Source organism: Rhagoletis pomonella, unplaced genomic scaffold (genome assembly GCF_013731165.1).
Source record: "Rhagoletis pomonella isolate Grant_MI unplaced genomic scaffold, Rhpom_1.0 Rhpom_scaffold_04286, whole genome shotgun sequence".
Taxonomy (NCBI): Eukaryota; Metazoa; Arthropoda; class Insecta; order Diptera; family Tephritidae; genus Rhagoletis; species Rhagoletis pomonella.
In genome coordinates this window covers 6,780-8,892 of record NW_023462836.1, presented here as the reverse complement: position 1 = coordinate 8,892, position 2,113 = coordinate 6,780, and the positions used below count along the sequence as shown (strand labels likewise).

Here is a 2,113-nt window from a genome sequence, read left to right as displayed (position 1 = left end):
TCCCCACACCTTAACTCCACACACCTAAATTCACCACACCTTAATTCACCACACCTCAACTCACCACACGTTAACCCCCCCCACACCTAAATCCACCACACCGTAATTCACCACAACTCAACTTTCTCACCACACCTTAACTCACCACACCTCAACTCACCACATCTTAACTCCCCACACCTAAATTCACCACACCTCAACTCACCACAGATAAATTCACCACACCTAAACTCACCGCACCTCTTAAGCCCACCACACCTGAATTCACAGCGCCGTAACTCCCACACCCAATTCCACCACATCGCAAACCACCACACCCAATTTCCCCACATGACATGATATCACTTTATGTGGCATCAATGACATTGCTTTAATATTGATACTGAATTAAAGAAATCTGCTAAGCAGCAGTTTAGAAATCAGATTTACGAAGATTAAGATTCATGCAAGGAAGAAGGTAAAGTGAAGATGAAGATGAAGATGAAGATAAGGATAAAGATCATAACCCCTTAACTTTAACTCAATTTAACTTAAAAACTTACTCCACCTGAGCTCACCACATATTAATTCACCACACTTTAACTCCCCACACCTAAATTCACCACACCTCAACTCGCCACACCTTAACCCCCGCACCTAAATCCACCACACCTAAATCCACCACCCTTAATTCACCACACCTCAACTTTCTCACCACACCTTAACTCACCTCAACTCACCACACCAAAATTCACCACACCTTAATTCACCACACCTCAACTTTCTCACCATAACTTAACTCACCACACCTGAATCCACCACACCTAAATTCACCACACCGTAACTCCTACACCAGATTCCACCACACCGCAGCTCACCACACCCAATTTCACCACACGACATGATATCACTTGATGTGGCATCAAAGGCAACATCATTTGGCATAAAATGAACCAAAATAAATAAGATTTAGATAGAGGTGAAAAAAGGGATAAAAAGGAAATACAACTGAAGAGTTTGCCATGTTATATTGTGGTGTGTTATGCTTCATATGTTATGTTATTTATTCTTATGTTATGGTTATGTTATGTTATGCCAAGTACTAAGCTAAACTCCCCTCCACTTAACCCATTCCAACTAATGTTATTTTAGCTCATTCAACTTACATAAACTATCCTTAATTTTATCGGTTGAATTTCAACCGCTGGGCGAACACTAGTATATATAAATGTACGTACATGTACATATATTTGGTTGTATCAAAGTGTAGCTGTATATTTAAAAATATATTTAAACTTTTCTCTACAAATACAAAATATTCAACTAAAGCAGATAACAACTTTTCGGCTGAAGTGAATTACAGTAAATTCTTGTTTCTTTAATCCCGATTTTTTCATTCGAATTTCTCTGGATTCAAGCCGTTCTTTTTCATATCCACACAAATAGAAAAGAGGTAGTCGTAGCATTCACACCTTAAATTATTCAATTAATAAATTAATAGCAAAGTGAATATACATTTTAGATATGTATATATGTATATACTTACATAGTTTTAGCCTTCTCCCAACTTTTACCCCACACATATACACCATGTCGTCGAACCAGCACAGCACTGCAACCAGGATACTTAAGCATAGCTGCATACATGCTATCCGCTAGATCTCGTTCAAATGGCGTATTTTCTATAATGGGCACCACCAACTCCTCATCATAACGTAAGTAACGCTTTAAGTTCTCGTCGTAAATACCCTTTTAAATTTAATATTAGTATTTAGCCTTAAATGAGTTATTAAATAACAAAATATCTTATAAGTACTTTAATCATCTCCAAATGTGTACAACGGAAAACCTCGCCAGGCCACAACAAAGTTGCCATTACTGCTTGCATTGAATGCGTGTGTATTACGGCCTGCGCACCGCGATGCCGATAAGCCAACATAAATAGTGGTGTACATTGACTTTTCGTTAGTCTAAACAAAAGACAATAACTACACACAACTTAAAACAATGGTAAAATTTTACTTTTTGTAATCTGGGGGTAGCTGTATATCCTTTCCGTCATCATCCTGTATGAACAAATCATCTGCCTGCATGCGCTCTTTTTGTACTCCGGACGGCGCTATGTAAATCTCAT

At 38.3% G+C, this 2,113-nt stretch overlaps 1 protein-coding gene across 1 annotated transcript; it reads right to left on the bottom strand.

Moving 5' to 3' along the window:
• Nucleotides 1-1,228: 1,228 nt before the first annotated feature.
• LOC118754636 (probable methylthioribulose-1-phosphate dehydratase) lies at nt 1,229-2,113 on the bottom strand (the record flags this gene model as incomplete). The annotated part of the gene is given in 4 exon segments (XM_036489526.1): nt 1,229-1,451; nt 1,526-1,728; nt 1,796-1,949; nt 2,002-2,113. Coding segments are annotated over 4 exon segments (548 nt in total), but the record flags the coding sequence as incomplete, so codon positions are not given.